Source organism: Mugil cephalus, chromosome 14 (genome assembly GCF_022458985.1).
Source record: "Mugil cephalus isolate CIBA_MC_2020 chromosome 14, CIBA_Mcephalus_1.1, whole genome shotgun sequence".
NCBI classification, from domain to species: domain Eukaryota; kingdom Metazoa; phylum Chordata; class Actinopteri; order Mugiliformes; family Mugilidae; genus Mugil; species Mugil cephalus.
This window is the reverse complement of record NC_061783.1, coordinates 19,540,231-19,552,437: the sequence shown is the minus strand read 5'-3', so window position 1 is coordinate 19,552,437 and position 12,207 is coordinate 19,540,231. Positions and strand designations below refer to the sequence as shown.

General features: G+C 38.7%; 3 protein-coding genes across 4 annotated transcripts in view; 1 reads left to right on the top strand and 2 right to left on the bottom strand.

Annotated features, from left to right (window-relative positions):
• pkhd1l1.1 (PKHD1 like 1, tandem duplicate 1) overlaps positions 1 to 5,124 on the bottom strand; it is a 47,941-nt gene extending 42,817 nt beyond the window's left edge. The window contains exons 1-13 of the mRNA XM_047604273.1: positions 5,070 to 5,124; positions 4,650 to 4,791; positions 4,414 to 4,491; positions 4,042 to 4,186; positions 3,851 to 3,959; positions 3,704 to 3,761; positions 3,527 to 3,620; positions 3,350 to 3,403; positions 3,168 to 3,241; positions 3,048 to 3,090; positions 2,885 to 2,955; positions 2,672 to 2,782; positions 866 to 961 (exon numbers count right to left, since the gene is read on the bottom strand). Of these exons, the coding sequence (XP_047460229.1) occupies positions 866 to 961; positions 2,672 to 2,782; positions 2,885 to 2,955; positions 3,048 to 3,090; positions 3,168 to 3,241; positions 3,350 to 3,403; positions 3,527 to 3,620; positions 3,704 to 3,761; positions 3,851 to 3,959; positions 4,042 to 4,186; positions 4,414 to 4,491; positions 4,650 to 4,722 (1,006 nt within the window). The 5' untranslated portion in view covers positions 4,723 to 4,791; positions 5,070 to 5,124. The remainder of the gene's footprint in view (positions 1 to 865; positions 962 to 2,671; positions 2,783 to 2,884; positions 2,956 to 3,047; positions 3,091 to 3,167; positions 3,242 to 3,349; positions 3,404 to 3,526; positions 3,621 to 3,703; positions 3,762 to 3,850; positions 3,960 to 4,041; positions 4,187 to 4,413; positions 4,492 to 4,649; positions 4,792 to 5,069) is intronic.
• Positions 5,125 to 8,895: 3,771 nt separating this feature from the next.
• Positions 8,896 to 11,627, bottom strand: LOC125019521 (transcription and mRNA export factor ENY2). 2 transcript variants are annotated; one of them, XM_047604341.1, is made up of 5 exons: positions 11,552 to 11,627; positions 11,382 to 11,456; positions 11,181 to 11,251; positions 11,017 to 11,091; positions 8,896 to 9,226 (listed from the first exon to the last, which is right to left on the bottom strand). In XM_047604341.1, the coding sequence occupies exons 2-5, from the start codon at positions 11,447 to 11,449 to the stop codon at positions 9,150 to 9,152; spliced, it is 291 nt and encodes a 96-aa protein (XP_047460297.1). In that variant the 5' UTR covers positions 11,450 to 11,456; positions 11,552 to 11,627; the 3' UTR covers positions 8,896 to 9,149. The 2 variants fall into 2 exon arrangements, with proteins under 2 accessions (XP_047460297.1, XP_047460298.1); XM_047604342.1 differs by lacking the exon at positions 11,552 to 11,627 and having other exon boundaries at positions 11,382 to 11,545.
• A 199-nt stretch (positions 11,628 to 11,826) lies between these two features.
• Positions 11,827 to 12,207, top strand: part of nudcd1 (NudC domain containing 1) — a 41,552-nt gene continuing 41,171 nt past the window's right edge. The window contains exon 1 of the mRNA XM_047604307.1: positions 11,827 to 12,055. Coding sequence (XP_047460263.1) covers positions 11,941 to 12,055 — 115 coding nt within the window. The 5' untranslated portion in view covers positions 11,827 to 11,940. The remainder of the gene's footprint in view (positions 12,056 to 12,207) is intronic.

Below are 12,207 nucleotides of genomic sequence, written 5' to 3'. Positions count from 1 at the left end.
CTGGATTCATGTTTATGTGTGAGTAAAGAAATTGTACTTTTTAAACAAATATATATTTATATATATAAAAAATGTTTAATCAACCAAAGATTCTGGGACCTTCCTGCAGTTCTTCTGCGGACCCCTAGGGGTCGCGGACCCCCTGTTGAAGACGCGTATACAAGGTGATGTTTTTATTCTGGCTCCTATACGTTGCCATATTTACCGCGGCCTTTTAATAGACTAAGGTACACCGATCAGCCACAACATTAAGACCACCAACAGAGGAAGTAAATACCATCTTTGTTCTGCTGGGAAAGTTTTGGACCTGAACATTCATTCTTGTGGATGTTGCTTAGACATGTAGCACCCACCTAGACCAGACCAGGCACCCCCCCACCCCCCCACCCCATAGCAAGGACACACTTCAGGACGCAGCCTGACACAGACGCACATAAACGCTATAAAAGGTGTTGACCTGGCCTCTAAATTTACCAGATCCCAACTGATCGAGCATCTGTGGGACGAGCCATCGGACCCAAAGCACCTCCCCACTAACAACATCCTGTTTCCAGACACCACAGGACACCCCCCATTAAAATCCAGTGTCTGTATCAGGTGATGACATCAGCAACTCTTTGTATGTCGTTCACGAGTTGTGTCACCATCAGATAACAGAGGAGATGGTTCCAGTACAAAGCACATCAAAGTACGGCCACGGAGCGCCGCACGTGACGGGATGAAACCGTCAACAAGACAACGGCTTTGTAGATAAGCTAAGAGACAAATGCTTCAAATTCTTCATACATACATGTCAGTCGTCTTACATGACTCGCTCAGGTAATAACATAGAACAGGAGGAGGAGGAGGAGGAGTCTGTTCTCACCTGGGTAGACGGTCGGGTTGTCGTTGTTGTCCATCTGTTTGTCAGTCTTGCATATAATCCTGTCATCGGCCACGCTCTGGATTTCACAAGGCAGACCTGAAGACAAACGTCACATAGCACAATTAGCACAATTACACAACAGAGTCCAACAGAACAACAACAACGACAACAGTGGAGTTAAAATCAGATTTTGTGTATTGTTGTCATTAATTAATTTATGCTTTTATTCTGCTACATGAAGGAAACATTGTTCTTTTTCTTTATTATATTATTATTATATTATTTCTATTTATTTTTTTAGACCTCAAATCAAATATTGGTTATAAACGACCAAACTGTAGCTTAAATAAGCATTATAAGTTGAAAAAAAAAAAGCTACTCGTATAAAAAAATTTCTGATAATATTTTTATTTATTTATATATTTTTATTGCTGATTCATTGATTTTTTTACAATGAATAATTATTAATTATTTCCTAAGATAAATAATAATAAATACAATCTGCCAATCTTATTTAATGGGAATTATATGAATTCCAGCCTTTAACGTTTACATGTTGATAGTAAAACTCATCACAAAGGTTCAGATCTATTCGTGTGAGAAATACTTTAACGCAGTGACGTCATAGTCCAACACAGCTTCATTATTACGACTAAGATAATAAAAAGGCAGACAGGGGATGGGGTAACCTCTAATCGTGGGGATGCCACTGTTCACGCTCTCGTTAAAGCTCAACGTTGCGTTTAGAAAGAAAAATCCCACTTAGCACGTTTCCTCAGCGACTCATGAGCTCTGACCGAGTCTGTCAGTCTAACCTGCTACGGATGCACAACCAAAATGATGCGTTTGATCTGGTCATTTTATCCTAAGTCATTTATTTAAGTTACAGCTCACACGTTTAATATAACAAGCACCACCACAAAGGAGGAGGCTCCTGTCAAAGTGCTTCCAGGTGGGTTCTTTTAATGCATCTCAGCATTTTGATTTGTCAACTTTTTACAGAAGTTCTGCACCGTTATTTTATTCCCTACTTTAGTCTAGCTTTTCTTTTCCCTGTTTTTTTTTTATTGTTCCTATCATAACTTCCTGATTATAATCACTGTTCTTCAATGTTTGTTTTGTTTTTTGTCTTCACCTTTTTAATGTAAAGCACATGTGTATGAATATGAAATGTGCCAAATAAATAAATAAATAAATCTTCTTTGCCTTGACTACTTTACTAATTAGTGTGTTCATGGCATTAATATCATTTAGTTTTTAATTGAAGTTACTAAACTATTAGTATAAAATGTAGTCAATGAGTCAAGGTCTGCAGAAAGTATGGAATAAAATATAAAGACTTAGGTATTACGTTTTAGATTTAATATTCGGGTGCATAGATAATTAAATATTTAAATGGTAATAATTAAAGAAAATGTGGTGATTTTTTTATATCTCTATATCACATCGACCTGCTCTAATGTCACATAGGAACTAAATGTCCACAGAGCACGAAATGACTCATCGTTTGTCACGGTCTGCTGTGTCTCTAAGCTTCTGAAAGATTGTTTTCTCCTCTCTGTGACAACTGCGCGGTTTCCCTTTGTCTCGAAGTATGCACACATGTCTGCTCTGTTGTGGTGAAAAGGATTATCACCGCTGCGTGACTCCAGGCCCGTGACAATGCCGCAACTTTTTTGTTTGGTGGCAACATTCACCTGTTCGTGCTGAACATCTTGTACCGAGTGAAGAAAACAATGGTAGAGTTGTCACAGTATTGGGAGCTGGTAATTATAGCCGGTGAGATTTTTTAAAAAAAATTTTTACCTCCGACGAGAACGCGCGCCGGTTCGTCGGTTTGGTCGAAGTAGCGCCCGTGCACGGTCACCAGCGTCCCGCCCATGACGCTGCCCTTCGCCGGAGAGACTCCCGTCACCTCTGAGGGACACAAAGAGGAACGAAAACACCAGAATTAAACACAAGGATCAAGAGACTGATTCACTGAGACATTCCTCAGGGGCAGATTTCTTCCTGACGTACCTGCGTACGTCTGGAACATGGAGAGTTTGCCCAAAGATGAAACCCTGTACGCCTTCTTCTCGGTTAAACTCCTGAAGAGAACAGAGAAAAACTTCATCAACCTGAGCTCAAAGGGTTTGACTTTCTCAAACTAGAGAGGAGGATTTTCCAGACGCTGCTTTACCTTCCAAACTCCGAATCGAGAATGTAGCTCAGGTTGTGATGACCTGTTGGAGACACAGTCGTTAAAAGCACAGCTTGGGCGCTTTAATGGTTAATTAACGTGTCATTTAACCCAGCTCACCAACATACGTCCCCGTCATTTTGCACGTCATGTATCCCCAGTGAGAACTTTCAGAATCCAGTCGCAGGTTGTACCTTCAGGAAACATTTGACTTGAGTTTTAACACCGTGCAACGTACCAGATATTTTTGTGATTTGAGGATTTCTCTGCATCGATTCTGGCACAAACTATGAGGGACTTACAGCTCGTCTGAATTCGGCTTCAGCAGCTCACAGGGCATTCCCCCCATGTAGGCTCTGCAAGGAAAACGTTTCAAGTTAAATTTTCTATAAAAAGATGAAACACGTCTTCAGATGAGATGATTTAAACTAGTTTGTACCACACGTTTGATGAGTCATGCGTTTGTTTTGCCTCCATACCTCAGAAATCTGACGTTGAGGCCGTTTGAGCTCTTGTCCGTGTTGCTCCCGTAGACGTCGCTGTACATCCGGCCTCGCACCGTCACCTCTGTGCCTGCAGTGGGTTTTTTAGAAGCGGGTTTAACATCAGGTTCAAAACAAACTCAGGAAAATCACCGCACACTGTCGGGACCGTACCTGGGGGACCGGTGAACGGGCTCATGGACTGGATGATAGGCGTGCGGTATATGACAGTCTGAGGACAAGGAGAGGACGTCACAATGCAAACCGGAGAGAGACGCGTCCAAAAACAATAATAAATAAACTAATCTGCCGCAGACTCACATAAAAGCTGCAGTGGTACGGTTTGTGTGCGCCGTTGCAGATCTTGCTGTCAGGAATGGGAACGCCGTCCACGCTGACGTGGACCACGTACTGGCCCTCAGGCATGGCTCTGTCACGGGGACAAAGCGATGAGTTCAGACGCACAGAGGAGATTTTAAGAGTTTCCCCCCGGGGGCGGCGCGTGACTCTACCTGGTGTAACACAGGATCTGGTTCCCGTGCGTGGAGTCCCTCTCCACGTCACAGGGGACTGACAGGGTGTCGGACACGAGGGTCACTCGGTTTCCGAACGTGTCGTCTTCAGGGTTCAGCTGGAACTGTCTCTCCTGGGCAAAACCTGCAGGAGGAAAAAAAATAAAAAATTCAAATAGGTCAGAAAAATGATTTTGTGACTAAGCAGAGAGATAGATTAGGACTTTTAGGACAACTTGAAATGACAATCTATAAATGCTAAAGCATCGTTTCTTCAGCTGCAACTCTTTGCAACATTTTTAAATTAACATTTTTAATTAAATAGAAACTTAAAATAACTTAAAAAGACTTAAGATTAAGACATAAACATACCATCTCCTGAAATGGTGAGTCTTGTTGCTCCATTGATGCTTCCTATGTGTGGAGATACGTATTTGACGCGTTGACCACCTAAAACAAAAGAGATTGTTTTTTTTCTTTCTTTCTTTCTTTTTAGCAGTGGACCGGCTGGGAAGATTTTACGCATTTGCAAAGGCGCAGGGGTACAATTACACGCGAGGAATTCGACACAGACATGAAACTTTGCAGAAACTTGCTCGTTTACTTACTGCAGCAACTCCATAGAGCGAGGTGGAGGTGGAGGAGGAGGAGGAGAGGTGGACACTTCCACAGGGACTCCATCCTGGAGAGAGATCCCAGATGTCTCTGCCGCCTGAAAAAAAAATCACCTGCGAGCTGCGTTCAGGTTAACTGGGAAAAAGACGCAAAAAATTGCATTAACTGGGAAAATGACGAACCAAAAAAAAAAAAAAAAAGTGTATTATAATTATTATAATTGTTACTATTATCATTATTCACATTAAGCTGAAAACAATAAATGGGATCAAAAAGACATTCTTGAAATTTAATTAACCGTTTAATCAAATTTAAGATCGTTACTAAGTCTTAAATTAACTAAGCTAAAATATGCAGCAGTTGCACACAAATGCAGTTTGTCTGTCTCTGGATTTTATAATCAAAAGTCTCACCTGCCGTCAGGTACAAAAGATGCAAGTGCTGATAGAGTCAGAGAGTCTCTGACCGTGTCCAGAGGAGCGCACTGACTCTTTATAAGGTGCTGGGTGTCCCGCCCCTCACCTGAAGCTGGTGGGTGGAGGAGGAGGAGACTGCCGTGGTCGGGCATCTCTCCTCAAGTCTGAACATGTGGCTGAAATCAACGCAGTCCTATTTCCCAATGTGAAAATGCTGCGGAGGAGTCGGTCAAAAAGGTCGATGAGTAACAGCTTCGCGGATTTGAGATTTAATCAGGCTTCCGTTCAGAGAAAAGAGGACGTGAACAATAAAAAGTGTGTCCGTGAGTGAGAGATTTGCTGTTTTAAAGAAACAAAAGAAAAAAACGTGCCTTTATTAATACTACAATACATGAGGAGATTTACACATGGACTTGGTTGAAATCTGCAAAAATAAATAAATAAATAAAAATAAATTTGGTCGTGGTCACGAAGACAATGACGAAAATGTAATTTTGCCATTAATATTAAACTACTTTATTATTATTATTATTATTATTATTATTATTATTATTATTATTATTATTATTATTATTATATTAACAGTATTTTTGTTTGTTTGCAGGCTGCAGGAGGGCCTGGGCCTCTGGAAATCCACTACCATCTCTTTGGTTTTAGCTCTATTGATGGAAGATGGAGCATTTCTCTCTGTTTGCACGTTATAACCAAATATAACCAGTGGTTTTAACTTTCAGCAGTGTAGATTTACACTAACTAAAATGTTCTTATTGTCAGTAGAGATCCAGGAAAGCATTGCTGCAGATATCCGGGTAACGAACTACACAACAACTAAAGATTACTCAGTGACTCTGGGATAATTACAACACTTACATTTCACAACAATCGCTGTGTGTGCTGAATTTTAAAATAGATTTAATATATTATTAGTTGGCACTGATGACATACTCATGAGACAGAATTCTTCTTTTCCTTTCTCTGAAACCCCCGCAAAGGAAAAAAAGCATCTTTGCCTTTTCCCACGCCATGTTATATCTGAGATTTCAGCGATCCTGTCCAGCCTGTTATCTCTTTACACTTGGAAGGGGAAAAAATAACTTTCCAAATTGTTCCAGACTCATGTAGAGTTGCATTGTTGCTGCAGATGGGTTCCCGCTCTGAAAATCTGCAGAAAGCTGTGAGATTTTCAATTATTATTATTATTATTTATTTTTTATTTTTTTAAAAACGAGGCAAGTAGTGGGAGTACATATTTTTAACCTTAGCTGTCTTTTGTGGTGCAGTCATAGTTTGAGACTTGGTTTTGTTATCATCCAGACATAGTTCATTCAGTTTCTGTAACTGGTTGTCCTGTGAACCGTTCACACCTACGGCCAATTTCAAATCATAAGTTAACCTAATAACCCACAGTACCCAGAGAGAACCCACACAGACACAAGGAGAACATGCAAACTCCACACAGAAAAGGCCCAGAACCTAGAACCTTCTAGCTGTGAGGCACTTTTCCACCCATCCACAGATAAAGCCCCGTGACAATAGTTAACTATCTCCATTTGACCTCATTAGGTAAGTAAGGGTGGCATTAATAAGCTGATTTTAATTTATTACTTTAACATTAATTTTAGCTTTGAAGTTGTTTGCTATTTACACAGGATCACATAAAAAAAGACATGGTGCGCAGCAGAACCCGTATTGATTGTGTTGTATGTTTTCTCACAGGTTGAAAAAACACGATTGCTCTTTGAAATGTTGTGCCTTTTTACCAAACGTCAATGAGAACAAAAGCAGAGAAGATAATGGTAGTCCTGTCATTCTTTGCTGCTATTTTTAGCTCGAACCGGTCATGTTGTTTAACTAGAAAAGGCAAGATGGGAGACGATGAAAGGAAAATTACCTGTGGTATCATTAAAAAGGTCATCTTATCCATTTTTTTTGATTTAAAAGAAAACAAGAAATATAAAGTTAAAGAACAGACACCAAGTGGACTCAGGAAAGACAAAAAAAGTGCAAATATTTTGAAATGCAAATGCAATAATATCTGAAATGCATTAAATAAATTGTAAATAAATTGTACTATGAAATACATTATTATTTAACGAAAAAAAATGCATTAAGTTGATGGAGAACATTATTTTAAAGAAATTGTTAGACAGATGAAAACTGATTCTAATATCCGTACGCTAATGCTACAGCTGGCAATTGGTTAGCTTAGCAAAAGCAGGTGAAGCCAGCTAACTTATTCACAAAAGCAACAGCAGTGCTAATCTGTCAACACATTTCCTTTAGTTTTATTTTGCGTAGTATTTAAAAATTTTAGGTTTAACGTGGAGTATTTTCTACTGTCTGCGTGCTAACCTAAGATAGCTGCCAGTTAGCTTAGCAACTTCCTTAGCATACTTGAGTTGATTTCAGGTTTCTCATGTAAGTCGTGGCTACACATCAACAACAATAACACGTATATATTTGATTAAATATTATAAAATAAAACGTGTAAAATGATCAAGTTGTAGTTTAATGTGGAGTATTTACTTCTGCCTGCGTGCTAACCTAGCCTATCATTAGCATACTTGAGTTGAGTTCAGTGTTCTCGTTTAACTCGGGGGTACCCGTCAGCAGTGATATTGTTAAATTATCAACACATGATATGATTTTTGCTTTAATTGCATTAAAAAAAAAGTGTAAAATGATCAAGTTGTCGTTTAATGTAGAGTATTTTCTTCTGCCTGTGTGCTAACCTAGCTGCCAGTTTTAGCGACATCATTAGCATACTTACCTTAACGTATTATAAGAGATTTCCTTTAATTTTATATACATATGAAGAATAAATAATGAATGAAAGCCATGTGTATTTATGAAAATGTCTTTTAACTAAACAAACAAACAAAAACATTCAAGAGTTGTTTCAAGCTTAGGTGTAAGGACAGAGATTAATGTTGGGTGCTAAGGATGAATGCCTGAGATTTGTGTTTGATTTTATAGTTGATATCTAGTGAATATGTTCTCAGATTTCTTGTTTTTCATTGGCAGTCGAACAAAGCTTTTGCATGAGCATGCCACCACCAAATAGACATTGGCAACAGCAGATGCCACAGTCACGCATATACGGTAAAACGGCATGAAGACATCCACACACAACCCACACACAAGAGTTCTCACTCTGCCCACGCATCCGAGTTAAGTCATAGAGAATAACTACCCCCTGTCACTGTGTTATTTAAATCCTGCACAATGGTCTGACGAACCCCCTTTCCCTAAAGTCTGAGATCATTAAAAAAGAAAAAAAAAAGGAACAAGAGCAGATATGTTGTCCTGCCAGTTTGGAAAGTGACGAAAGACGTTCCTCTAAATAATACCACAGAAAATGCAGTAAAACACAATTCCCGAAAGGGAACATTACAAAACTTCAGCCGTGTGAGCTCACTGCTTATACAATTTTGACCCCAACAGTGGATTTTACGTCTACTAGAACATGACTTTTATTCACATGACTACATTCTCTGATTCTTTTTCCAAATAGAAGTAACTAATTGACCATAATAATTGATCATAAATGTTCCTAATATTTATGCATGTGCATTTACCAGTGGAAGGACAAAATAATGCAGAGTCTCACAACTAACCCTAAGCCACAACTAAGCATGTGACGGGGATGCAACATTTTTGTCATTTCGTCTTATTTTTAGCACAAAGCACTCGTCACCCTGGCTGTCGAGGAAAAGACGTCAGACGTCTGCATTTTTAGGTCTGACTCAATGTGACAAGTAGCAAATAAAAACAATAATAATAATAACAAAAACAAAACAAAAAACAACTTCAGGACCCTCAGTGACCAAAATAGGCATGACTTTATTTTTATTTTATTTTATTTTTTTCCAAAACTGCAGCATAACAAACTAAAATCAATATGAAAACACACAATACAAAATAAAATTAACACTTCAGCATTGCTCACAATGAGAACAAACATCAGTCTGGGTCTTAATCGTGGATCTACAGCGAGTAAAAAAACAAAACAAACAAAAACAATAAACAAAAACAATAACCAAACAAAAAAAAAAACCTGGACAGGATTCACCGCATTCACAAGGTTGCGTGTTGAGCTAGAAAAGCTCGGATTCTCTGCAGCAGCTCTTTCTTCACGCTGTCTGGTACCAGAGCTGCACAGGAGAGAAACAGTGAATCAAAGACGACGAAACAAACGCAACACGAATATAATTGTTAGAAGCCGTTGAGACTGTTCATTATTTCGTTGTGACGAACGTCACGATTTCGTCAGATATTTCGAATCATTTCTGCAGATCCACCCTTGAGCCAGGGTTTTAAAGTAGTCGTGCTGCACCAGTGTATTACTCCAATTATTGTGCTTGGCAACTAAGCTCATGCATTTAATAAAAACATATTAAAAAACACTGTGCTGACGTGTCTGAATTTGGCTCCTCAGTATAAACCATCATGCACTTTTGTTTAAAGAGGAACTACGCCCACGAAGAACCATTTGTGTGTATGGGAAGGCAGTCTTGATCAGATTTGATTGGATAATGGGTGTGGGATTACTTCAGTCTCCTACTCTTCGTTGTTAACCTTAAATGCCACATTAACCTTGGGAGTGAGTGGACGGGGAGTAAGTCAGGAGAGGTATCTAATAAGTTTTCTATGTTTTTTACTTTATGTTTGATTTTTTTTTTAGTTTGGTTTGATGTAAATGGCTTTCTATTATTCTATTATTCTATTTCCTCAGCCAACACAATGATTTCCTTCTTGATACTGTTTTGCAACAAATAAAAAACACCCTTTAATTTAGTGAAGCGCAGTCTAACGCATGTGTGGGCCCAGGAAACGTTTTTATATGTTGTAACAGAAACGCTTTAAAATATTTGCAGACCTTTGCAGACTATACATTTCAGACCTTTTGTTGACTTTGTTGATCTTTCCTTGTTTTTCTATAACAGTAAAGTGTTGTAGATCGAACTTGGAATAATCAATATTGTGCCATGTCAAGATTAAAAAACTGAAAACAGATCATGCATCCGCCAGTAACAGCCCAACTACATTTTGTGACTGCTTCTAAACTTTCAGAAACTATGGCCGTAGAAGTCAACCCGGTGAGATTTGCAGTGTCAATACTAACAATTTGGGGCCTTTAAACTATTATTTTTTGCATTAGCTGGCAAAGCTGATTCCTAGACATCTGAATTAAAAGATTATGGCTTCAAACTCAGTTTCATCTGATCAAATCAATCAACTTAATATCGGTGTTTTACTCAGATTTCTTATTATTATTATGGTTTGTGCTATTATGAATATATTATCCTCATTTTAAACACTTACTAGGTTATTTACTAGGGGTGGGAAAAAATATCACAGTTTATCTTTATTTTTTCTTCTGGTACAATATCAATTTTGAATCTCTTAATATCGATTTTAGAAGAAAAAGTCATGAAAAAGTCACCACGGTTTCTGTACTAGTGCGATAAATTGGATCATTTTTATGAATATTGTTTTGATCTGATGTACATATATACAATGTGTATTTTAAGCTACATTTAACGTTTCTCAGTGAATTATGTAGAATATTGCAATACATCACAACATCATAATATTGCAATAATGTATCATATTATATCATGAAGTTCTTGGTGATACCCCACCCCTTTTATTTACAAGCTGTTTTGGACAGATTAGATTTTGTGAGTAACATGAATCAATAGACGACAAAATAGGCTGTTATTCATTTGAAGTAACCTCTGATATTGACTATAGAAAACTTATTATTTATTTAAGGTTTAACTAAAGCTTGCAGGAGTTTATACTGACCGACACTGTGAGACGTTTTTTTCTCAAGAATTTTTACTCCCAACCTGAATAAGCGTTTGAGTATTTGAGTATTTATTTCTGTCCTTCTTCCACCCCCTGCTGTTGTGTTTGGACGTGAACACCTGTACTGTACCTCTGCCTTTTGGTGTGACTTCTGTGACCAGGTCCTCCACTGTGACATGCTCCAGACCCTTTTCTCTGATCACATCTGGACACAGTAATTATTTATTTTAATCATGCGGCAGAAAATTGTCAAACTCCCATATATAAAAAAAAAAACACACACACACACAGTACCTTTGCAGTGTGCCTTCAGCTGATCCTTCCACCCGCACTCCACCAGCTTTGCTCTGAGCAACTCTTTCAACCTGTGGCCACATATTTATTTGACATCACGTAAATGTGGTGCGGATATTTGAAAATGCCACTGCCCTGTCTGAAAAATAAAAACATTCACCGGCAAAAATCAGTGCAAACAAAGACTCGAGAAAGACTTACCGCTCCCGTTCCCCCATTTCTATCAGCTTCTGGTTTATTGCAGCCCTCATTTGTGAGTCTTTGTTCATGATCTGCCTGAAATCAAAGGGCCGAGTCAGTTTGGATACAGCGGAAGCAGGAAAATATATTTACAATGTGTTTAAATCGGCTAGTAATGAGACAGGCGCTACCTTTTGTCGAGAAGGATCAGCTGGGGAACACACGGTCCCTTTACTAAACAGTCCCGTCGGAAACATCAAAGGCGAAATGATTCCGACTCCGGACGGTTTAATTCTCTACCGTCAACAACTAACGCGATATTTGTGTTCAAGAAAATCTGACCTACTAATAATGCAATATACTTTATTATTTGACTTTGTGAAGGCTAAATTAAAAAAAAAATAATCTCAAACGGATGAAAAACTCAATTTCCCATGAGCAGGCGAGGAGTTCGTGTCCGCCAAGAAATGGCTTCCGTGTGGAGCAAAACAGGAACCGTGTGTCTGTCTTGACTTCTTCTTCTTCTTCTTCTTCTTGACCATCATCCTCTGTCATTAACTTGTGAATAAGACAGAAAACAATGGCTGCGTCTAACTACTCGCTGAAGGTGAACAGAAACCTCCTGGACCCCAACTTTGAAAGCTACAGGTTATCTCTGGACGCCACGCCGACGTACAACGTTGAGCTGGACGCAGGTGGGAGAGACTAACTTGCAGCTAGCATGCTAGCCTAGCACTAATAAGGCTGCATTATTATAGCTAATGTCACTCCTAATAATAAACAGGAGTGACGAGCTGAGTTAGTCAAATTTAATACAAAAATAATATACATTGCTGACACATAAAAA

Coding starts and splice junctions, on each gene's coding strand:
- LOC125019521 (XM_047604341.1), bottom strand. CDS start 11,449: ATGAACAAAGACTCACAAATGAGGGCTGCAATAAACCAGAAGCTGATA. Junction 11,252..11,381: donor GAAATGGGGGAACGGGAGCG/GTAAGTCTTTCT, acceptor ATGTGGCCACAG/GTTGAAAGAGTTGCTCAGAG. Junction 11,092..11,180: donor GCTGAAGGCACACTGCAAAG/GTACTGTGTGTG, acceptor TACTGTGTCCAG/ATGTGATCAGAGAAAAGGGT.